The following is a 23,579-nucleotide window of genomic DNA, read 5'->3' as shown; positions in this document are numbered from 1 at the left end:
TATTATGTTGTTCTACTTGCGTTGCAGCTGGAGAATGTTAGAAAGTGAGTCTACTGAACAAAACTCCTTGTGTTTTTCCCTTGTGTGGGCTTGATCCAGGAGCAGTAAGTGGAGAGCTGAAAGGTAGAAAAGAACTGTCTGAAAAAGTGGTGTGATAAAAGAAGACAGCTAAAAGAAATACTGGAGCTTTTAAACCACTCCCACTTAGCAATGCTGGTTTTTGTACCTTCAGTTTCATCTGCTTCTCACAGTCTATCTATCCTACCAAATATGCCTACCTTTCAAAATTACCCCAGCTTTGGATGGAGGTAGCAGCAGCTGCAAGACCCCATAAGGTGTGATTATCTTTCTCCTGTCGATTATGTTTAAACATATGCTAAACTGTAAATGTCATTTTTCTAGCGTGACTCTGGAGTACACTTAATGATAGTCTTGTTACCAACTGACCTCCTGGTCCTGACAGAGATTAAACATCTTGGGCAAATTTTCATTGCTTGAATCCATGCCAAATCCTTTTAACGCGTGAAGGACTCGATCACTTCTAAACTGGTGATGTAGTACAAACAAGGTTCAGTTGTTTGATGCCAAGATGCCAGCTTGATTTTTGCAGTAAAGGAACAGAAATTCATAATGACCATGGGAATAGCAAAAGAAAATGTATCTGTGCAGATCCTTGTTGATAGCCTAATCTGATTCCTCAGTACATCCTGCCTGGACAAGGTTGAGTGATGCAGCAGCCAGCAAGTACTACAGCCATGCCACCTCACGTGATTAAAAAACATTATCTGTGTCCATGGCTTATCATCAGAAGCATAACCTCAGCTTTCAAAATAAGGGATATACTTTTTAAGTATTCATATTGTGGAAATTAAAGTAAGTTAGATCATGTGGTAGTGTTGGTTTTAGCAACTTGTACTTACCCTGCTCCCAGCATATTTAAACACACCTGAAAAATCTAACTAAACCTACAGTGGGGCTTTTTTCAGGGTTTTTTAATGCTCCATTGGCTATTAACATTTCACAGCATGTCAAAACTGGCCTTTCTGATTCTATTGAGCCTTGCTGAATGGGAATTTTTGTATCATTTAAGAGCAATTCATTGCACTGCCTGTATTCTGTATCTTCTCCTCAGAAATAGGGATGATGACAGGTGATGTCTCAAAAGATAAGTAATCTTCCACTACATACCCTCTGTCTACAGTGAGTTCTCTAGATGTTGTACATGAGGTTCACCAGGAAAATTCATCATGGCATGTTACCTACTTTATTTATCCATTCCACTAGATACACCTACTAAAAATAGCTGTTCTTAGATGAGTGAATCTTGCCCTCTCACGTGTCAGTCTGCAGGATCTAATTCTGTAGCTAATTTTACAAAACTGAAGAGTCATAAGATGAATGGGCTGCATTCACCTACTCACAAAATGGAAATTGTATCCTCCAGGGATATTTTGATGATTTAAAAATTCCTTAGGATACATGTCAATTAAAAGGAAAAAGAAAGAGGAAGCATTCCATACACCCTTTCATGCTTATTTCCTCTTCTTCACTGTTGTTTCCCTTTTATTGCGTCTATCCTCAGATAAGCCTTTTGTCACCGAATCAATTTTGCCATGTTGTATGGCTGTTCTTTTATCTTCTTTATTTTTGCATATTTGTTGTGGTTTAACCTGGCAGGCAGCTAAACATCGCATGGTCGCTCACTCACTCTTCCTCACCCCAGTGGGATGGTGGAGGGAATTGCTTCAGAAAAATAAAATTCATGGGCTGAGATAAAGATGGTTTCACAGGACAGAAAAAGAAAAAAAAAACCTGGATATGCAAAACAGGTAATGCACGATGCAATTGCTCACTACCAGCTGACCCATGCCTGGCCAGTTCCTGAGTAGCAACCTCTGACCACCTTTCCCCCTAGTTTATATACTGAGCATGACATTATGGGGTATAGAATGTCCCCTTTGCCAGTTTAGGTCACCTTGTGCAGTTGTGTCTCCTCCCAACCTCTTGTGCCCTCTGGCCTGCTTGCAGGTAGGATGGTGTGAGAAGCAGAAAAGGCCTTCCTTGACTTTGTGTAGCAACAGCTAAAACACCCCCGTGTTATCAACATTATTCTCATCCTAAATCCAAACCACTGCTCTGTACCACTTACTAGGAAGAAAACCAACTCAGCTGAAACCAGGATAATGTTCTAGGTTACACTACTACTATGTGAGATAATATTTCTATTTCTTTCCAGGCATTTCCTGTACTTTTATTATGAATGACAATGAGATTGGAACCAAGTTCAGCATCAACCAATGGCTGATTAGTGGTTTTAGTATTTCTGATAAAAATGAGCAGATAACAGTCAAATTTTGAAGGAGAGGGTAATGATCGTAAAATTTTGCTCACATTTTGAGCTTTTGTTGATACTTCAAGTAGAGAAAGTAGATGACTCAATTTAACAGCTTCTCACCACTAGAATGGTCTTCTTTACACCATGACTGAAAACTGCACAGACAGGAAGCCACAGAAAACCTTGCAAAACCTAAGCTTTAGGTTTAACATTGGCTTAACACTTAAGCCTGGTTTAACATTGACAATAAATGTCCTGTGCACTAATACAGGAAGGATGGGACAAATAGTGATTTGCCTGGTATAGGAACAAAGACAGAAGGAAAAATAAAGTCTTTCACCCAGTCTTTCCTTTCTGTGCTCAGAGGCAGGTTGTAGAATACAAGAAGTGATGAAAAACAGCAGCTGCAAAAATACAGAGCAGCCCAGCCTTTCTTCAGAGGTGGTGCTGAGCAGGTCAGCAAGGCTGCAAATTGAGGTGGGTTTAGTACAAGTATGAAAAGAGTATATCTGCAACAGTCACAAGGTCATGCAAATATCACTCAAGTATCCATGAATATTTGAGCTGCAACTGCTGCCAGAAATTAAAGTGGCTTTTCTTCCAATGTAACTCTACAGGTAAAAAAATATTTTTGTATGTAGGATACTATCAATCCCCACAGGAAAGTTTGCGTTCCAAAATAACAAAGAATGCCTTTTTCCTTAGTTTATTTATCATGGAATAGAAGTGTCCACACAAGCAGCTTTACATTCACAATTATATTGTAAGATTTTTAGTGGTTCATTTTTTCAGTGAGTCAAGTCTTAAAACTATTACTTGACGGAAAAGCCCCCAATCTTTGAGGAAGAACAGGAACCGTATTGATACTGATGTGTTCTGGAGATGGTACCCTTGTATGCAAAATCCATTGCCCTCTTTGGACAAATCTGGACCCTCACACAAAGCACTGTCAGCAATGAAGCACTGTGATTAGCAATTTAGGAAAGAAATGTGATGCACTCAGAAAGGAACCCAAAGAAGCAACAAAGATGGTAGCCAGAAAATTATATATCAGCAATACTATTTCTAAAAATAATGGTTTCCAAACTTTTCCACAAGGCATTAACAGCTCTTTAAGGGATAATCTTTATTGCTTTGTAATGTACAAAGCAATAAACAGCTGCTGAGATTGATTAATAGCCAAAGCAAAGTGGAGGCATGTAATCAATCTAAAAAGCCATTTATTGTGAGTATACTACAAAGCAATAGAGATTATTGCTGTTGCACAACAAACCATAACAGAGAAAGCACACACATACACACAAACAGTTGTTTTCTTTTCAAGGCTTGCAGTGCTATGCTGCCTTTTCCCTGAGCTTTTCTTTTTAGTGAAGGCGGGCAACTGGCCTTACAGCAAACAATCTACTGGGAAAAGTAATGCTCTAAGAACTTCAATGTTATCTAAAGGAGAAATAATATTTAGTTTTTTAGTTCTGTAGCTAGAAGTACAAAATTCCACGGGTATTCATCTTGTCCTTGGTAGTGGTACTGCTATTCACATTACCAAGAAAAACAAGAAGTGGCTCACCATTTAAAAAATTATCTAATTCATGCTAATGCAGAGCTCATTTAGAAATGAAGGCTGTTTACTTTTGTGGGGTATTTTTATGAATGGCTACTAAATAACTTCAAATTTTTTCTGAGTAATACTGAATGAAACAACTGGGTCTCAGCTCCAGCTATTTCCAGCAACTACCCCACCTAATTCTTTTAGTACAGCTTTAATGTAGTTCTTAATATAGTTTGGTTTTTGACTCCTCCAGAATCTTACCTCTCCACTAGTTTTAAACATTTTAAAAAATTTGCATTCTGTTTTTTCCAGGTTGGATAATGCTCATTTGTTCCTGAATATAAATGAAGTATAAATTGCTTTTTTTGTTCCTTAAAGACATGATATGAACAGAGTCTCTCACCCTTCCCTTTGGCAGAATAAACAAGCTGTGCCACTGTAGCCTTATGGCATGATGGGTTTGTCCTGGATCAGTCTCACCACCCTTCTCTACACTCATCTCAGTCTCTCTCTCCTGAATGTTGGTGCTCTGGATGGCACTGAGCTACAGAGGGGCTCCCAGCACTGCCTCCTCCTGACACACACTCGCAACGTCTACTGGAAATATCTCACCCAGTAGACCCAAGGATCTAATCTGCCTTTTCCACATCCACTTAACACCTGAAGCCAGGGGTTAACTTGCACTTCCAGGCACAACTCGCATATTTCTGTTTCTGAACTGATGACCTTGCAGCTTATGACAGAAATTTGTATTAGTACAGAAGGGCACAAGCTTGCAATTTGCACTATTAAGTTTCACTCCACTTTTATTACTCTAGTTCTCAAGGTTATTCAGGTCTTCCTGTATCATATTGCTATCCCTTTCCTTATTAATGATGTCTCCTACTTCCGTGTCATCAGCAAATTTTATTAACAAACTCCATCTTCCTATTTTAAGGTAATGAATAAAAATATGACTGAAGATACATCCTTGAGGAACCCTTGGTAAAATACCACTCAAAGTCAGTTATCACAACATTAGGAACTGAATTCTCCAATTTCACATTTGCAGGAAATACAATTCAGCTCAATGAAAATGAATTTTTAGATCCTAGTGGATTTAAACTTTCCAAACTTTTATCTTCAAACATCTGAAAGTAGTTCATATCTGCAATTACCACAAATTTAATAACATCTACTTAAAATAATAGAATAAGAGTTTTCATAAATCCATGTACATACCTCTTTACAGCTATAAAAGTTTGGAGTATAAGAATTGTACTCACGATGTAGTGGTCCCTTTGATTGTTTCTAAGCATTTGACTCTAGTAGTTAAAATAATTGTTTTAAAATTATAGTTGCCTTAGCAGTCAATTTTACCATTTAGCCAGGCTTATATTTAATCTCTTATCACTTTCATACTATTCCTGCAAGTCACAACTTCGCTGGAGAAAATGATCTCCAGGCTTGAGATGACATTCTCCATGATTTCCTTTTCTCTGTGGGTCTGAAATTCCAAATTTCCTCATGTTTCCATTTTCAGCAGCCATACCATTCTTCTTTTAGGAAACACTGGGCCTAGATTCATGACCTTTGTAGCCCTTCTCTACTTTTTATCTTTTTTCTTCTTTCCAGCTGGAGAGTTCAGTGTCAGAAAAATCAATGAAAATCTTTCAATAATTATCAGTGATATTTCTTTTTTTCCTGCTGGTATTTATATGCAAAGGGATTGTCACTGAAGTACATGATCTTTTGTCAAAATTTTTAAAGAAAATTCCCACTTACAGAAGCCAAATTGAAGCTCATACCTATCTCAGCTGAGTCTAACCCTACATTTGTGCTCATGAGGCATCCTGAGGCTGGGCACACCGCTGCTGTTGCTGCTGCTGGCCTTGTTTGAACTAGAAAGTTCTACTGGCAGAAGTTCTGCTGGCATGTGCTACTGACATAGCTGTTTTGGCAGGATGTGTTCACATTTGGCTGTTTTTTGAAGATGCAGTATGTCCTCAGATCATCAGGCTTTTATCAGCAAGAGAAATCTGGCACTATGGGAGGCTAACCCAGAGTATCTAGTGCCACATTTGGTAGATTGCTTTCTGGTCATTCTTTGCGGCATGTTGTGGAGCTTTAATCTATACTGTGAGGTACAATGTCCCATCCTAAAATCTGTGTAAATATTGGGTTGGATTTAAATATGCTTTTCTATCTTGTAGAATAACCTATTTTTATATGTGTTGTTTCTCCATACCGCAGATTTCTCACTGCCAGAAAACCAGACTGTACCCAACAGCAGAGCTCTCTTGTTCATTTAGAGGAGATGAAAGGATTCTTTCATATCCAAAGAGGAGCTTAAAATGTTGGGTACTGTGGGCAAGTGGGACATAGAGGCAATGAATGGTAGCTAACCATTTGCAGTAAGTGTTTACTAAACCACAAGAACAAATTGTAGTTTCAAGACATACTGTAAACACTGGATGAGGGAAAATTTCAGGGTTGGATGTCAAGTTTGTGTTATCCTCACAGCACATTCACTCTGAGTTAAGAGCTGCTTAAAGAGAAGACAGTGGGGAAATAGGTGGTGCCAGCATTCTGGAAAGCTGTGCCAATCTGGGCATTTTGGCATTATTTGAGGTGCTCAGAGTTCAGTAAGCTATACAAAATTAAGTATTTCCTGCTGCACAGTCTTTTCATGCTGGGTAATGTACTGGAAATCAGAAATGAACCTGATACAATGAGCTTTGCTGATTGTGGTGGAACAGTAAATAAGGTTTATGTCCAATTCAGTCTCATCTTGTTTTGAATATATAAAATGAAAACAGTGCTTCTCTGTGGTGATCTCTCTAGAGAGTATTTTATATCAATGCTGTTTGTGAGAAAGCCCATGCTTTCCTTCCCATCTAAACTGTTGTCATTAATAGAGCTACAAAGCCAACCCTGGCAGCAAAGACAAGGCAGATCTGGTTGGAAAGGTGTTTGTGAAAACAAAAATGCTCTAACAGGAAAAAAATAACACCAACCCACAAAACTTTAATTTAGCAGTCTCCTGCAAAACACATGAAGGGTCTCATAGGGCCCTCCACTTGAGTGGAGTTTCATCCTGTTTCCTGAATTCAACACAGAGGCAGAGACAGTGCTTTGTATTTTTCTATAACATTTCCAGATATTAGAGACCAGTGGATTCCTTAGATAGCTATCATACATGTAGAATATACAGATGTATGGAAGACACACAGAGCTTAGAGACCATATGTAGGAACAGAACCTGCTGGACTTCTGCATAACCACATGTGCAAGGCAAGTTCCAAACAATGAGTCTGACATGTTATCGACCTGCAGCACCTGTGGTCTGCAGGCAGCCTCTGCATACATGAAAACAGGCTAAGAGAGTTGGGGTTGTTCAGCCAGTAGAAGAGAAGGCTCTGGGGAGACCTTACAGCACTTTACAGTACCTAAAAGGGGCTACAAGAGATCTGGATAGGGACTTTTTACAAGGGCATGTCATGACAGGATAAGGGGGAATGGCTTTAAACTGGAAGAGAAAAGGTTTAGATTAGATATTAGGAAAAAAATCTTTACTGTGAGGATGGTGAGACCTGGAACAGGTTGCCCAGAGAAGTTGTGGATGCCCCATCCCTGGCAGTGTTCAAGGCCAGGTTGGATGGGGCTTGGAACAACCTGGTCTAGTGGAAGGTGCCCCTGTCCATTGCACGGGGTTGGAACTATATGATGTTTAAGGTCCCTTCCAACCCAAACCATTCTATGATCCTATGACTTTTGAACTTTTGCTGAAAACTAACAATTCAGTACTCTTAATATGCCCTCCCACCAGATAAAACTTGACAGGAGAATCTGTTTGGTGGAAACACAAGGAATGCTGATGTAGATACCTTGAGAAAGTAAATAAGATCACCCTGTTAATGCACCAGCTCTATTCAGTGAATCCCCTTACTCAATCAGCTATGTGTATTCAGTGAGCTCCCTAATGGGTTCTGTATCTCAACAGTTTTGACTTTATCCACATCTCTGTGCCCAAAAATCCCTTCCAATTTAGTCAGTTCTTGGTATTCTTCACCACAGGCTTCTGTGAATTTTAAGCACAGTGTCTGAGCTCAGTATGCTTCATAATGAATGCACAGCCATCGTAAGTTTTGCACAACAAAACGCTCATAAAAGAAACACCTTGAACCACTAAACTGAAGGTTGTATCTTCTGAGAAAAAAAAATGCCCTTTCTTTTTCACCCTTCACTGGTTCTTAACTCAGTTTTATAGGCTCTGCATTGGATTGCAACATTCAATGACCTTCCCATTTTTCTTCCAAATCTATTTATTCCTCTAAAAAGGCTGTTTCTCCAATATTTCTTCCTGCCTGGCCTGAAGAAATTTGGGTCTTAAACCAAAGTCATGTGGAGTTCTGTCCGTCTAGCTGTGTCAAAAGGCAGAGGAAAAGCAGGCATTTCACTAACATGCCAGGGATTTCCAGCCACTGGCAGAGGCAGCAGAAATATCAGGAAATCAATGAAAGCAATCACTGATGTAGGGACAATTACGTAGTGGGTGTGAAGCTGGTAGGTTGCTGACAATGCTTAGTTAGCTGGTAGAAGAAGTCTTTGCATGCTGTGTGTCAGCACAAACATGGGTACAACTGAAGGATATTTCACTTGGGAAGCTAGGGCAACTTCACTGGGAAGTCTCAGCTTTTGGCTGGAGGGTTGAGCACTGAGCATGGAGGGAATCAGTAGCTGGTCAGAGAGAGGGTAAGGGGCAGAGTTTGGAGGATGCAGTGGTCAAACTACACTAAGCAATGCAAGCTAGAGATTGATTATGGCAATTTCCAAAATCTAAAATTTCAGCCAAATCTGAATAAGATTTTAAGAAATTTTTAAAAATTTACATCTATCACAGAATATTTAAGGTTTGAAAAAAACCCTGGAGACCACCTAGTCCAATCCCCTTGCTCAAAGCAGTTAACTGGAGTAGGTTGATCGGGGATTTTTTCAACCAGATTTTTAATACTGCCAAAGATGGAGACCATACAAGCTCTATGAACAGCCTGTTTTAGTGTTTGACCACTCTCATCACAGAAATTTGGTTTTATGTTTAAATGGAGTTTCCTGTATTTCAATTTGTGCCTTCTTCCTCTTGTTATTTCACTGGGCACCACCAAGAAGTCTGTCTCCATCTTCTTTGCCCCCTTCCTTCAGCTATTTATACACATGGATAAGTACCCACCAGAGCCTTCTCCTCTCCAGGCTGAACAGTCCCAGCCGTCTCAGCCTTTCCTCATACTAAAGATGCTCCAGTCCCTTAGTCATCTTAGTGGCCCTTCTCTAGACTCCAGTATGTCGCTGTTGTACTGGGAACACCATGACTGGATCCAGTGCTGCAGTTGTGGTCTCACTGATGCTGTGTAGAAGGAAAGCATCACTTCTGTCTACTTGCTGGCAGTGCTTTTCCTAATGCAGCCCAAGAGGCTGGTGGCCACCTGTGCAGCAAGGGCACACTGCTGGTTCAACTAACGTCAGCTGGGATCCCCACGTTCTTTTCTGCCAAGCTCCTTTCCAGCCAGTTGGTCCCCGGCATGTACTGGTGCATGGGGTTATTCCTCTCTAGGTGCAGGACTTCACTTCACATTTCCCTTTGTTGTACTTCTTGAGATCCCTCTTGGCCCAGGTCTCCAGCCTGTTCAGGTCCCTCTGAATGGCAGCACAACCATCCGATGTACCAGTCACTCCACCCAGTTTCACATCATCTGTAAACTTGCTGAGGGCAAACCCTGAGGATGAGTGGTCCCCAGCTGCATTTTGTGCAGCCAATCTCAATCCCTTGAACTCTGCAGTTCTGCCAAATTTCAGTGCAGCTCAATATCCATCCTAATAGCCCATGCTCCATCAGTTTGTCTGTCAGGGTGTAATGGGAGACAGCCAAGAGCCTTACTTAAGATAAACAGCGTACACTGCTCTCCATTAACCCACCAACTAGTCACCTCATCGTATACCCAGCACTCTTTCCTGTGACACATTTCCCTGCTGCATGTAATGGAGATCTTCATAAACTTATTTTACCAAAACTTATTAGGCCGCTTGGTATAGGGGTTGCTGTAAAATGAACTGCTCCACTTGCCTTTGTAATGATCTACAAGTGATACAAAACAGAGCTTGTTAACCAGCACGTGTCAGATGGTTTGTGCAAGGCTGAATATGACAGGAAGATTTTTGTCCAGACTGGCAGTGCAACTGTTGTTTAGTTTTGAAAAAGAGGAAAGGAATATGAACAAATGGGGGCTGCATTGCCACTTGTGCTGCTCAAGTGGCACTGGAGGCTGCTTTTACAGGTCAGAAACTAGAAGCAGCAAATGTGATCAGTGAACACTTGCTGGGCAAAGTGCTTAACACTGTTAACTAATTCTGAATTGCATTGAAATATAGCCCTGGTATGTTAGGATATTCAGGTTAAGTTTCATCTCTAGACAGATTTAAGTTAGCCAGACCAAAATCTGAGACTGGATACCAGCACAAAATCCCTTTTGTGATTTTCAAATCAAACAAAATTTTTTTTAAAAAGTAATTTGAATGAATATGACATAATTGAATACTTTGTATTTTTTCATTAGTTAGGCAGAAATGTTCAGAACACACTGCTTTTACCTTAGCAATCACTTCAGCAAATACTAGCTTACCTAGACCAAGTCAGTTTATAGGTTTTGATGATATTTCCATCCTAAAGCACTGTTACTGCAAACAAGATTTAATTATGTACCTACATTTAAAAGAGGTGCTGAGAGAATTTGTTCAATAAAAAGCACAGGAGAGAAAGGATTTAAGTGAGAAAGTTGTACCAGTTGAGACACAGCAGAGACATCACAAAAGAAATATTTGCTGTAATTGCTAAAGCTCAGAAAATGAATAAAATTTAACTTTTCAATTTGATGACCTAGAAAGCAGAGAGGAAAAATAATGTGCATATGAAAACGATTAAAGAAAGGAGGCTTAGTGGGTTTAACCGGGTGGATTGAAAAATTGTTTAAAGAATGATGAGATAACAGTAAAAAGAAATTCAAACTGGGTTTACCAGGAAACAGATCTACACATTTTTCTGTGAAACTTCCCCTGTATTATTTCAATAAAAGAAAGATTCAGAAGAAAGTAACAGAAAATGAGCTAACTGTGAATGATCTGAAAATAGCATACATGGCACATGCACACACACATTCTTTTGGCTTTTAAAGAAGAATATACAAAGAAGAGAGGGTACAATAATAACAAGGTTTTCATTACTTATGAGGTGTTGAACTTGGCTGCAAAAGAAAGAGGACTAGATGTCTAATAATTAGAGATAAAGTAGAAGCTGGCAGAGATAATGGCATGTGTTATGTAAACCCGGTAGTGTTACACACTGAGATCTTTTTACTGCTATTGTAATGCCTGTCAGAATCAAAAAAGGAACTGGAAGAGGGTATTTTTCTAGAAGAGAGGGGCATAACAAAGCTTATAATAAAAATCAGAAAGACAAATTAAATTTAAAATATCCATAGGGTTCTTGTGTAGCAAACATGAAAAAGTAAAAGTTACATTAGCAAGCGATTAGTAAAAGGAACTTCAAGCTAGTAAGATATATATATATTTACATATAAATATATGTACAAGATGAATTTATTTGTGCTTTCAGATATATCTGAAGTATGTAATAAAAGAACAAAGGAAGAAGCTTGGTCAGATGGAGCTGTATTTGTCTTTTTCTATTATTCACAACGAGGTAACAACTACCCTCCTACAGCAGTTTTTAGATAAATTTCAAAATGCATTCAGAGATAGCGAACAAAGACTGTCCTTGTCAGTCATGAACAACCCACTTGCCACAAAAGGCCTGTCTTTGTTGTTGTTACATGTCTGGAGATTTTCTGATACAGGCTGTGATCGCATTACCCATTGCAATAGCAGGAGGCACGCAAGGGAGCTATTCAGCGAGCCTCCGGTGCACCTGGCCAACAGGATCCTGAAACCTGGAGGGGGATACATTTTTGGTGGGACCTTGCCAGGAGGCAGCCTGGGGAAGTCACTGCAAGTGACCCCTTTGTGCCACTCCAACAAAGCCATGTAGGCTGTGGGGCCCATTTGCTGCTTTGCTGCAGCCAATGTGGAAATGTTAATCTTTTGGCCTTCCAGAGAACAGGAGGCAAGCAGGAGATGCGACAGCACTTCTACCCTGCCAGGGAACCACTAAGGTGAGCAATCTAACCTTCACTGCCTGACCAGAGTGACCCATGGACAGGACACGAGTTTGTGGCTGCTCCTGCACTGTGTCTGAGCCCAGTTTTGACTGTGGAAAACTTTCAATGTCTCCATTTTGAACCTGTAAATCTGAGCTCACAGAGAAGGTATCACAATGATGCTGACACTCCAAGAGTCAGAAACAGCTAACAATTCGCCCAGAGAGTTACAGAGAATGAGAAGGGGGTTGGGAAAGAGTCTTGCCTTATCATTGAAACCGGTGCCATAGCTTTAAAGGAGTGACCCTGAATAAAGGACCACCTGGGATTTCATCTAATCATCTGGGGTCATCCTGTGACTTGTCAGCTCCTGCTGTATCATCTGTCTGTCTATTGTCACTTGCTACATCTCTTGTCACCTGTCTGGCCACAGGTCCTGTGCCCTTTATAATGCAGGAAATCAGAGCCAGTTCACAGCCTCTTGATTCCAGCCACCACCGAGACTCAACTACCAGTGACCGCCAACTCAAGAAACCCACCAACTCAAAAGAAGAGAAAGATTGAGCATGAGGACTAATTACCGTAAGAAGCAAGAGAATCATTAAACCAATAGAAGGAAAAATACTAATTAATAGGAGAATTCGCCAATGAACTGTGATTTGTTTGCTGTGTATTTAGTGTAATTGAAATGGACTGCTCATGGAGGTGGTGGAGTCACTGTCCCTTGGAGGTGTTTAAGGACAGACTGGATGTGGCACTTAGTGCCATGGTTTAGTTGACATGGTGGTGTTCAGTCATAGGTTGGACTCGATTATATCAGAGGTCTTTTCCAAGGTAATCGATTCAGTGATTCTGTAAATTTTTGAGAATCTTGAGTGCTTGATTTGTGTAAAACTTCCACCTTGCGCCCTGCACAGAATAAAAATCGTCTCCTGTCTATACCGGGCCCCGTGTCTGTGTTTAGCGTCCCTAAACTGGCAACAACAGCAGGTCACACCGAGTGACTTCTGCCAGCTGTGCCGTGGGCTTGTGCCAGCCGCGACCACGCCCTCCCTAAACGTGGGCCAGGACTGGCCACGGCGGAGAGCCCTCCACCAGGAACCCACCGTCCTGCGGGCCAACGCCGCGACAGGAGCCGGCACTGGCACTGCCCCTGGGCTTTGCGGACGCCATCCCTGGGACTTGGGGCCGCCATCCCTGGGACTTGGGGCCGCCATCCCCTAAATCTGGGCCCGCCATCACGAGCAGGCGGCTGCCGCGCCGCGCACGCGCCCGCAGGTGCTCGCGCGTGCGCCTCGGGGTGCCGGGCCGGCCCGTCGCGGCGGCGCGGTGCGCGCGGTTGCTGTGGGAACGGCGGGCGGCTGAGCGAGGCGGCGGCCCCGCGGGGGCGGGGGCGGGGGCGGGTTCCGACCGAGTCCCCCGGCAGCGCCCGGTGGCCCCCCGGCCGTAGTGCTCGTCCCTGGGGGTGCCGTCTGGCCAGGCGGGGGCGAAGGGTCGGACTGTGCGGTAAGTGGGGCGGCAGGCTTTGGAAAGCGGCCGGAGAGGCAGAACCCCAGTGCCGCTTCCCGGCAGCTTTCACGTGCCCGGGAGAGAGGCTTGATTGCCGGGTTTGGGTTGGGACAGCGTTTATTCCACAGGTGCTGCTTATTTGGGGAGTTCCTCTTGGACGTGTTGTCCCCACGGCTGCGCTGGAAACCCTACTCCGCTGAGGGTTGTGGACTCAACTTGTAATTTTGTTCTTTTTTCTCTTTGATAGCGATTTCTATGCGTCAGAATTTCACCAGGGTGAAAGTGCATCAGTTGTGATTGGTGAGTTGCTGCTGTTCAGAATTATGTCTAATAATTGCTATTATTTGCATATTCCTGAAAGGAGATTGTAGTGAGGAGGAGCCCATCTCTTCTAACGTGTCTGCGGTGAAAGGGCAAGAGGAAATGGCCTTAAGCTGAGACAGGAGAGATGCAGGTTAGATATTAGAAAAAAAAAAAATCATCACTCTAAGGATGGCCATGCATTGGTATAGATTGGCCAGGAAGGTGCTGGAGTTACCAACCTTGGACGTGTTTAGGAGGCATCTGGATCTGGCACTGGATGATGTGGTTTAGGGGTTACAGGGGTAGTGCGGGGTTGGCTGTTGGACTTGATGATCTTAAAGGTTTCTTCCAACCTCAATGATTGTGGGATTCTTACCAAACCTGTACCTGTGTGCTAACCATTCCAGAGATTTGCTAGGGCAGACAGAACATGGATTCAGATGTCAGAGAGCGGAGTGTTCACAGCTTGAGTACAGGGCTTCTCTTCACTGTACTTAGTGATTGCAGGTATACCCACTCTGCACCATGGCAATTAAATGACAGTGGTCTTGAGACATGCATGACATCTCATGCAGTCAGCCATGCTTCTCTCATCTTGACTGAACTGAGATAAGAGCCGTGAGGGTACAGCTCTCTCGCTTTTGGACATTGCTTGGACTAATGTGTGGATCTTGTACTGCTGTCTATTGCTTCAAAATCTTCCTGTACAGCAAAGACCAGACTCCTGGAGTAAACAACTGGGGAATAAAGACAAGTGCCCAAGTATGGCTTTTCAGACACTGCTGTGATACTCTTCTACCTTTCAGCAGAGAGTCAGAGAGCAGCTCTTCAGCTGTGCAAGTTAAAGGCTACTTGGGAAATGGTGACAGTAGTGAGGGACAAGATCTGTGTGTACCAGTTATGCTGTCCCCATCAGCACTGCAGCATTCCCTCTGTCTGCTACCTGCTGGGATTGGAGAGCAAAATTACGGAGTCACACAATATGCTGAGTTGGAAGGGACTCACAAGGATCATGAATTCCAAATCCCAGCCCTGCACAGGACTGTTCCCAACTGTATCAGACATAAGACCTACACAGAAGGTCTTCCACTTAAGGTCAAAATTCTGGCTCCCAGTAGCTGGGGGAATAGGGAATGATAGTCTACCTTCCTTTTTTAGTGAGGACTGACTGTATAATTTCTCCAAACAGACAGCTGCAGTGGAACTCCTTACTTTTTTTTAATCACATTGTAATAGTGGGAGGAGTAAGGAGCATAGAGAACAAAATTCAGCCACAGCGAAGATAAGTAATATATTGATGGTAGTCAGAAATATTAAAAACACTGATAGTTTCAGGCTCCTGATCTGTTCCTGTGGGTTTTTTAATTATGCATGATTTAGCAAAAGAGGTTGGTGCATTTTACCTTAGCATCCAGTTCTATGTTGCGTAGTTCTTTGAGAGCCTGTGCCAGAATGTGCAGGCTCTTGAAGAAAGCAGAAGCAGTTGGAAAAGTAAAACTGCAGAACAGGAAGAACTGAACTAACAAACTAAGGATGTAAGAACTTTTTTCACTCCATAGTTTAGAAATAACCAAGATGATGGTGTCTGATCCACTGTCAGTTCATTGTCATAAACTGTGTGAGAGAATACAAGTTGCCAGATGGTCTGAGTCACAGTGCAGAAACATATTTTTCTTTTTAGGTAAGTTTGAAAAGCAGAAGAGGAATTTTGGATGGTGTAAGACTCATGATGAGTTTGCTGTAAAATAACAAGGATGATACCTACAGAGAACTGCACCATGATAGTGATGGGTTGTGCGGGGCCCAGGGGGTGATGGAACAAGTCTGTCACTGCCCACTGCATTTCCCAGAAACTGCAGCAGGACAGAATGCTGATTGGAAGTTTGGGTTGATGACTTACATTAGTGTTGTCTTTCTTTGCGTGTTCTTGGGGATGGGTTGGGGACTCATTTCTTTCAGAGGAAAAAAATGGATTGCTTGTTCTTCCTTGTCTCTGCTTATCAATTACTGATAACTGTGCTTAAGTTACTGATAATGATGCCTCTTGAACCTATTAGGAAGCTGCTCTTGCTAAGGTCAATAATATATATCGGGTTTTTCCTACATCTGGTCTCTTTATAGCATATTATTGAATCTTTTTTTGGCTGTGATGTTTCCTAAGTAATCAGGTGTCAAGAAACAGATTTTCTATGGAATTGTAGATGACCACATTTGGCCATGAGGAACAGTGATGTATTTTAGCTCCCTGTAAAAAAACTGAAGGTAGGTTCTTCATGTCAGATGCTTTCTGTTCTTGAGTATTTTCCTACAGAACTGGGGAATAGAGAGGGAAATGCAATATCAATGTACCTTATTTCCCACTATTTCAGCACTGTCTAGGATTTAGTTACCCTTTTAAACTATATTGTGGTAGCATAACCAGTGATGAATTAATGGTTTGTAATTTAAAACTAGCATAATATTTTGTGCCTTTCACATGTGTCTTCCAGTGTTCTTCCTGTGCAGTACTCTGCAGAGGAATGCAAGCTTCAAAGACTGAAAATAGAAAAAAACCAGAGCCGTTCTACCGGCTGTCAGTGGCAAAGCCTACGACCAGTTCTGATATTGTAAATGAAGCCAGAGGTGCTCTGCGAACAGTAAGAACTCAGAGACCATTCACACCTGCAGATGAACAAAGGAAACTTTTTGGGTCTCGATCCTCACGATGTCCTCAAAATAGACCCGCTTCAGTTTTTAGGTACCATGGCTTTAAGATTTTTTCAAATATCCTTTAGCAGCAAGAGATTTGATTCTGTAATTATGCTTCCGGTGATTATTTTCCCTGTGTTAATCTGTATTCCTAATCACATCCTTTGCCTTCTTCTAATGGTCCTTACTGTTGGTGTTAATCTACATGTCCAGGAAGTTCCTGTGGATTAGAGCTACCAGAGGCAGTCATTACACTAGTTTTCTATGTGGAGAATAGTATAAGAATATAAGTCTGTTACTTACCTTTTCTTGAGACATTTGAATGCTTTTAATTGAGATAGTCTTCAGCTTTTTTCCTAGAACATGTGAAAGCTTGCTTGTTTCCTATAACCTATATGCTAGATCTTTTTTCAGAGCCTTCTGGGATCTTCTAAATGTAAAATTTTAGGTCCTGAAGTTTGAAATGCTCATTTTCAAACAAAGCTTATACTACTTCAAAATTATTTCTAGGTGGAGTTTTGTTGGCGTGAAGTGCTCTTGTCACTTTTCCTTTCTTCCCTTTCTCCGTATTCACTGGCAAAGGGAAAAAGCATGCAATTAAAAAACCCAACTGACTGCAAAACACTGGGTCTGCTTTATTCTAACTATGTTTCATTTCTTTGTTAGTCTTGATGCATCCAGTTTTGATTTGGCTGAATCAAGACCACTTTCTGGTGTTCGTCTGAGCCCACTGGCTAATGTAAGTACTCTGGAAATAACTCATGCAGTACCCATACAGTGTCTCAGTAGTGTTAGGAAAAGATTTAAAGACGTTGGGGGAAAATGGAGACTTATTGTCATGTCAGTCTGAGACTTAAAATGTCAGTTTTGTCTTTTTTTCCCCAAAAGAGACCTGAAAATAATTTAAGCTACTTAAATATTGCTGTATGGCTTTATGATTCTAAGTGACATTAGCAAGAATCAGAAGACGAATACTTGATTCAGCTTTCTTGTGTAAGTTTACTAAAATAGATGAAGTTCATGAGCGTGAACGTGAGCCAACAATGTGCCCTTGCTGCTAGGAAAGTGGCTGATGGTATCTGGGGCTGCATTAGAAGGGGTTTTGCCAGCAGGTTGAGGGAAATGATCCTTTTCCTCTACTCGACACTGGTAAGGTCACGCCTGGAGTGCTGTATCCAGTTCTGGGCTCCACAGTACAAGAAAGACATGGAGCTACTGGAGAGAATCTGATGAATGGCCACAAAGGTGATGAAGGGACAGAGAGAAAGGAGAACTTTCAGCCTGGAGAAGACCAGGGAGGATCTTATCAGTGATTTGCTTTATCAATGGAGATAAGTTAGTACGCTGTAAATGGAGAGCTTGTGTTAATCATGATGGTTGTGGGGAGTTGGTCTCATCTGTTGGCTTCTTCAGCTAATACTGTGGAGAGCTCTAAGGAATCAGCTGGAGACTTTCTAGTGGATTCTTTATTTTAAGGAAATTGCTATCAATCTTAGAGGTCAGTGCTTTTATGTAGGGCAAGGGCAGAACAAGTGCTTGGTATAGAGATTTGGGGGCTTATTCGCATCCTCTAAGATGCAAGATACTGTCATAAAACTAGGACTTTGATGTTTCTGGATCTGCATGATTTGTCTCTGTGTGATAGGAAGTAGTACATAGGATGTGAACATATTTGAAGTGTTTTGGAAATGCTGTTTTAATGCTCAAAAACAAATCAAAGAATAGATGTATCTCTAGAATTGTTCGCAATAGTCGTTGGCACAATATTTTCTTTGATAAATAAGCTTGCTTCAGATGTAGTTAAATGAGTATTTATGAGGAATAAATAATTCTGAGTTGTTCTACTCAAGCTAGTTTTTGTTTTCTGCGCCCCTGAATGTTGGCTTTTAAATGGCTTTCTGTGGGGATAATGGTATAGACATCTGGTTTGTTTGGTGGAATGGTATCATTAGATTCAGGATATGAAAATTTCTTAATGAGCAAGCCAATGTAACTTCTGTTCCGTTCTGAATTTAGCCCTTTGTTAGAAATTATGTGGGTTTCTTTTTTTTTTTTTTAATTTTTACTTACATGAAAATTAAATTATCTGTGCTTTGTTTTAAAAGTCTCCTTTATCTTTGTCACAGAAACGAGTACTAATCACTTCTGAAAAAGATGAAGATTCTTCTGTTTTCCTTCCAAAACCTCCTGCTGATGCTGCAGAGGTTAGAAAAGTCAGCAGTGCTGGGAAAGACTTATTTAGAGCAACTTCTCTGGGAGATTTATTTTCTGCTCAAGCGGTTCCTCTGGGTCAGAGTGAGAACATTTTGATACATCTTGTTTGCTAGAAAAACAACTGCATGATGGGTTTTAATATTGGTAATTACATGAATTATTAATATATGAAAGGACCTCTGTGTCCTTTCAGTGTGAATTTTGGAAGTATTTAAATGGGTTTAAGGCAGTTTTGAAGCTGTGGTTTCCCAAAATGATGCTGGCTTGCACTGCTGAAAGTGAGTTGAAAGCTACTCAGATGCCCCTTTTTCCTATAGGTTTCCAAGTAATGGAATTTTACTGAAAGTTGTCTTCAGTGCGTAAGATTAACATTAAATGCTGACATGTTTTAAGAGATAACGAGATGCCATCATCTAAGGAGATTCCTTGACAGATTATTGAGCATAAAAGGAGAAATAAAAAGGAATGATATGGCTTGACAGGCTTCCAACTACATTGTATTTGTTGTTAAGAGTTTCATTAGTGGAGACTTAATAAAGGTCACTAAATGTGGGATTTAAAAGTAGTTTTCTTGCAGATGGGAAATGGCATCTTGGCTTCCTGCATGTTTGCTCTTGATGAAGTGTGCTGGGACTCTGTCTTTATTGAAGGAAGACTCATTTGTTATAATGACAATTCTTACATTGCCCAGGATTGTTACTTTACACGATAAACTGAATATCTCACTTTTTACCTTATTGCAAAATATGTAAAAAGTACTAAACTTTACTTCATTATTATGTATTTATTCTATAAATATATCTTTATATAATGTACCCCTTCATGTAGCCTTAATAAGTTGATGTTACTAATTGAAGAAGTTGAGAAGCTTATGTAGTTGTAACCTGCCTTGATTCCTTCTCCCCTTTTGGGATCATGCAAATGTTTATGTGAGGGGGTTTTTTGTGGAGGTTCTTATTGTGTATACACAGAAGCTACAGGATTAACAGCTGCCTTTTTCCTGAGTTCCTTCATAATATTCAGGTCCTGAAATACAGTCACTTTTTTCTCAAGGTACAATCCACTCATTGGTAAGAGGGAAATAAAAGAAGATGGAATATTAAAACTTTAAAACACAAACCCAAAAGTCTTTAAGAAATACTGTTCATAAGAAGACATTGACAACCTTACTCTTAATAGTCTTAAGCTTTCTCAGCTTTTGATACAAGCAAATTTTGATAATGTAGCACGACAGGCAGTAATTCGTAAGAGCACTTGAACAAAATGTATTCTCTTTGACTATTTCAGATGAAGAGAAGGTAGATTTTGAAGAACCAACTATGATGATGAATAATCTTGACAGAAGTAATAATAACTGCTTAGCAGAGCAAAAGCTGTGCACATCATTTCATGATGAAAGTGGACAATTAATTTGTAATGAGCATATCACCAGATCAGGAAGTGAAGACTCCATAGAAGGGACACCAGGAAAATTTTCACTTCAGCTGCAAGGAGAAAGGTCAGCATTGGTAATGCGCATCTTCCACGCAACCCTCTTCCTAGATACTCAATTGTGCAAGTATCAAAATGCCTAAAATTATTGGAATTTGACGATAACATTACATATGCTTTAAAATGAAACTGTATTTAGATTATTAGAAAAACTTACATTTCTTCTTTTAGGAAGTTTCTATGTTCAAAAGACTAATTTGTAAAAAATTGTTGATAGAAATTTGTTCGATATGAAATACCTTTTGTTTGATCATTAACATTGCAAAACTAAGTCTTCTAATCATTGCATGTAGAATCCTCAAGTTCAAATTTGATGTGCTTGCTTTTGCACTTTAGTCTTGTTGTTTTAAGCTGCTATATTGCCTTCACATAGTTTGACAGATGAGTAGAGCCATACTTTCAGTTCTGGTATGTGATCATACATCAAAACCAGGCTTAAACTCATTGGCAATAGAAGCAGAATTTTTTGTGACTTTGAATTTTTAGTTCTTTTTTTTTGGATGACCAAATAGGTGTAAGAGATTAACGAGACTGACATGCCTGCAGTCTGTTTTTACGGAACCTGGAATATCATGTCCGTTCTTTAATTCATAATCAAGTAATTTGTTTTTCTTTTGGTTCAGATGTGAATTCTTGCACAAGGAGGAATAGTCCCATGGCACTATGTGTACTTGGTGTATCAGTTGCTGCATTAGTAGTCAGATGAACAGCTGTTTTGTGCTAGTAACATTGACGGATCTGGCAATCTCAACAACAAAGAATGAAAAACACTTTATTTTCAAAACACATCCTTATAAAAACTTGTGCACTCTTAAAAATATATATTTGCCAGTATCTTCTTTCTAGCGTCTTTCTATGCGTAGGGAAGAGTTATTTCCCTGGATATTCTTAAGCACCTTTGATATTAAAGATTATAGTCTTAATTTTGTATTATGAAAGGCCTTTCATTTACTAACTTGATGATAGCACTTAATAGTTCAGAGAATGTTGTCCCTTGAGACTGTTACAGGAAATGATACATAACAGAGCTATCATAGCACTCTTTTATGTTAAACTGTAAGCAGGATTTTTAAAAAAGATTCTGAAAGAGTGAAGACTTGTTGTAGCAAAGAAAAAACTCCATGAGTGTGGAGGGAGGAAGAATGAGAAAATAAGAGCAGAGATGAAGAATGTAGGTGAAAAAAAGGGAAGTAAAGCACCAAGGAGAATGCTTCACTGCAATATAATTTTCTCCCTTTAAAATCAGTGGTCCAATAACTTCTTAGACAAAGACTATTTGGGTAGTCATACCACATAAATTACTGTGATTAGAATTTTATTGACTAAAGGTGTGGTGTGAAGTACTTTAGTGTTGCAGTGGAAATGGGTAGTGCCTTTTGTGGAATATGCGTCCTGCCATTCTCAGTTCTGCTTTCAGTTTGGGTTGCTGTTTTAGTTGATGGTGTCCAAGTTCCTCTAATAGGAAAGAATCGGTTGATACTTTCGCTAATTGGAAAGAATGACCTTCCTGCTCAGTCATAGTTTTAAACTTGCATGTATAATTGAACAGCTAACCCATTAGACATGCTTCCTGTCTGTTCAAAATTATACACTTCTCTTTATAAGAACGAGAGCTCTGCAAGTTTTTGATTTTGCATTTTTGTTACTGGTGCTTTTTTACAATCATGAATCTCATACATCAGTTAAATTAGATCTCAAATTACTGGCCTTAAGATAATACAAAAAATTGCTTTCCAATATTGTTCTGACTATTTTTCTCCAAAATGGAAGAGGAATGTAACATTCCTCCATCCTTCTGTCTTGAGTGCAAGATCTGTATTTTTGAATGGCCCATTTTTACCTCTCCTGTGGGTTGTGGATGCTTGCTGGGTACTCAAGTCAGAGATGGTTTTTGCCAATGCTGCCTATGCGAGGCTTCCTGACACCCTTTACATGCTCGTATGGCTTAGAGTACCACATACATCTGCAGTGCTGCAAGATGCATAAGAATAATACAAAATGCTTTCCCTTTAGCCACAGACAAAGGTCTCTCATCGATATCAGCCCAAGCAGTTCATGCCATCGCATGATGGGATGGCCGTAGATAATCTCAGCTGCTCTCACGTTCTAACTCCTTGCTAAGACTTAGACCATAGAGCGCATTAATCCAGTCTTTGTGTATGATACTACACAAGTCATGCAAACCTGGTTCTATGTGTTTGTGTGAGTTCAGAGATGTTATTCTTCATCTGACAAGGCAGTTGAAAGGTACCACAAACCTAGCCTTCCATATGGTTTATTGAGTTTGGTCTTCGTGATAGTTGTATGTAAAAGGCTCCAGAGCCACAGAGGGGTCATTGCAGTGAGAGATTTGGCATTCTTTCTCAGTAGAACATGTTTAGAGGTACTAGATGATTGTAAGGCTAGATTGCATCTGGTTCTGTGTCATAAATACTTGAGGCATCTTGTATGGGGTTATGAAATATTTTCTATTTAAAGTATATTGCATTCAGGAGTAATAGGGTGAAAGCATAAAGGAATGTGAAATCTTTTATTACCTAGAGTCCTGTCATTCTCTATGAAGCATGTGTCAGCCTCAGTTCTGTGTCTCAGTGACTTAAAATCCTTGCAGGTATTAAGCAAGAGGATTGTAGAAATAGTACACTTTGTACAGTAGAAGGTGCGTGGAACTTCCTACTCCCCTTTTCCTACAGTTCCTATACATGTTCTGAAATAACTTTCCTGATGAAACTGTTTTTCTGCTAATGAGGAAACAGTAGAGCATGCCAAAACAGCGTGGCAGATTCCTGCCATTAATGCTATTACATTTATTTTAAAGAGAACAGAAGGGAGGTATTCTTTTCCAGCAAGAGGCTTGCTCACTTTCTATCTGACATTCTTTTGTTGTTCCAAAGACTGAAGAAAAGAATGAGCAGTGCTAATGAAATCACTACTGATTTATAAAGGTACTGGGGGGAAAAAGGAGAAAAGGACCTTTTGAGGGGAAAAGTTGTTTGCCATTTTGTTTGCAATTCTGTTTTGCAAATAACAATCTAGTTGTAATAGAATAGGTATATTAATTAAAGCAGATTGAATTTATTGACATGTTGCCTCAGGAAAGCTAGGAACAATTTCTGGCAATCATAAGGAAGCTCAGTTTTGTTTACATCTTCCTCCAGCCGTTGTGCCTTGCCATCTATTGTGATTGCTATAGAAGTGAAACTTCTAAAATGTTTTCTGCATTCATATGTTTCAACAGAAGTGTCAACAGTAATGGCAGATTTGCTGATGAAGAGCAGCAGTTTCCCTGGTGAGAAAAGATGAT

General features: G+C 40.3%; 2 protein-coding genes across 16 annotated transcripts in view; both read left to right on the top strand.

Annotated features, from left to right (window-relative positions):
• Positions 1 to 12,848, top strand: part of LOC104691606 — a 33,851-nt gene extending 21,003 nt beyond the window's left edge. For 4 of the 10 annotated variants that reach the window (XR_005604135.1, XR_005604137.1, XR_752222.4 and 1 more), the window contains exon 4: positions 11,530 to 12,848. The gene's annotated coding sequence lies outside the window, so the exon portion shown is untranslated. Of the gene's footprint in view, positions 1 to 27; positions 6,695 to 11,529 lie in introns of those variants that run through there. The other 6 variants (XR_005604133.1, XR_005604134.1, XR_752224.4 and 3 more) reach the window with 6 other exon arrangements.
• A 480-nt stretch (positions 12,849 to 13,328) lies between these two features.
• ARMC2 (armadillo repeat containing 2) overlaps positions 13,329 to 23,579 on the top strand; it is a 61,363-nt gene continuing 51,112 nt past the window's right edge. Inside the window, exons 1-7 of one of the 6 annotated variants that reach the window (XM_010403147.4) lie at positions 13,451 to 13,576; positions 13,827 to 13,879; positions 16,044 to 16,144; positions 16,372 to 16,619; positions 17,237 to 17,309; positions 18,697 to 18,865; positions 20,072 to 20,282. In XM_010403147.4, coding sequence (XP_010401449.3) covers positions 16,402 to 16,619; positions 17,237 to 17,309; positions 18,697 to 18,865; positions 20,072 to 20,282 — 671 coding nt within the window. In that variant the 5' untranslated portion in view covers positions 13,451 to 13,576; positions 13,827 to 13,879; positions 16,044 to 16,144; positions 16,372 to 16,401. Of the gene's footprint in view, positions 13,349 to 13,450; positions 13,577 to 13,826; positions 13,880 to 16,043; positions 16,145 to 16,371; positions 16,620 to 17,236; positions 17,310 to 18,696; positions 18,929 to 20,071; positions 20,283 to 23,579 lie in introns of those variants that run through there. The other 5 variants (XM_039568809.1, XM_010403156.4, XM_010403139.4 and 2 more) reach the window with 5 other exon arrangements.

This window comes from Corvus cornix, chromosome 3 (assembly GCF_000738735.6).
Source record: "Corvus cornix cornix isolate S_Up_H32 chromosome 3, ASM73873v5, whole genome shotgun sequence".
Classification (NCBI taxonomy): Eukaryota; Metazoa; Chordata; class Aves; order Passeriformes; family Corvidae; genus Corvus; species Corvus cornix.
The sequence above is the reverse complement of the archived record's forward strand: the minus strand, read 5'-3'. Positions and strand labels throughout refer to the sequence as shown.